The sequence below is a fragment of the Octopus bimaculoides genome, chromosome 9, assembly GCF_001194135.2.
Source record: "Octopus bimaculoides isolate UCB-OBI-ISO-001 chromosome 9, ASM119413v2, whole genome shotgun sequence".
In the NCBI taxonomy this organism is placed as follows: Eukaryota; Metazoa; Mollusca; class Cephalopoda; order Octopoda; family Octopodidae; genus Octopus; species Octopus bimaculoides.
The window spans coordinates 7,364,935-7,365,724 of record NC_068989.1 but is presented as its reverse complement, the minus strand read 5'-3'; the positions used below and the strand labels follow the sequence as shown (position 1 = coordinate 7,365,724).

Sequence of the window (790 nt, the reverse complement as noted above, 5' to 3'; positions counted from 1 at the left end):
TCTGTATTTATCTTTATTTCTATAAATGTTATTGATTACAAGCTTGAAGTTTCGTGAATGTTCGCAATTGCTGGCTGATAACCCAATGTTCAGAGCAATTAGTCAGTGCAGGAAGTAGGGGGAGATAAATCAATCAAACAGTGTATTCTGCAACGAAAATACAAATTGAATCTTTTAAGACAGATGAAACGTTTAACAATAAATGAGTAATATAACGATAACGACAGCAACAGCAACACCAGCAACAACAATAATAATGCTCTCAAAGTTTGACAATCCAATAATTCATTTATATTATAATATTACACTAAATACTATGAATATAATATATAACATGACATAATATTATATAACATAAATAATTATAAAAGCCATAAAACGCTAACAAATTGCTTTGACTAATGTTTATTTTTTCTTATATGCATAATCACTGTTCCAGTGGAGGCGCAATGGCCCAGTGGTTAGGGCAGCGGACTCGCGGTCACAGGATCGCGGTCTCGATTCCCAGACCGGGCGTTGTGAGTGTTTATTGAACGAAAACACCTAAAGCTCCACGAGGCTCCCACAAGGGATGGTGGCAAACTCTTACTGTACTCTTTCACCACAACTTTCTCTCACTCTTACTTCCTGTTTCTGTTGTACCTGTAATTCAAAGGGCCAGCCTTGTCATACTCTGTGCGACGTTGAATCTCCCCGAGAACTACGTTAACGGTACGCATGTCTGTGGAGTGCACAGCCACTTGCACGTTAATTTCACGAGTAGGCTGTTCCGTTGATCGGATCAACTGGA

General features: G+C 38.6%; 1 protein-coding gene across 1 annotated transcript in view; it reads right to left on the bottom strand.

Moving 5' to 3' along the window:
- Positions 1-790, bottom strand: part of LOC106867999 (deleted in malignant brain tumors 1 protein) — a 43,043-nt gene continuing 42,253 nt past the window's right edge. Inside the window, exon 33 of the mRNA XM_052970316.1 lies at positions 1-147. Coding sequence (XP_052826276.1) covers positions 134-147 — 14 coding nt within the window. The 3' untranslated portion in view covers positions 1-133. The remainder of the gene's footprint in view (positions 148-790) is intronic.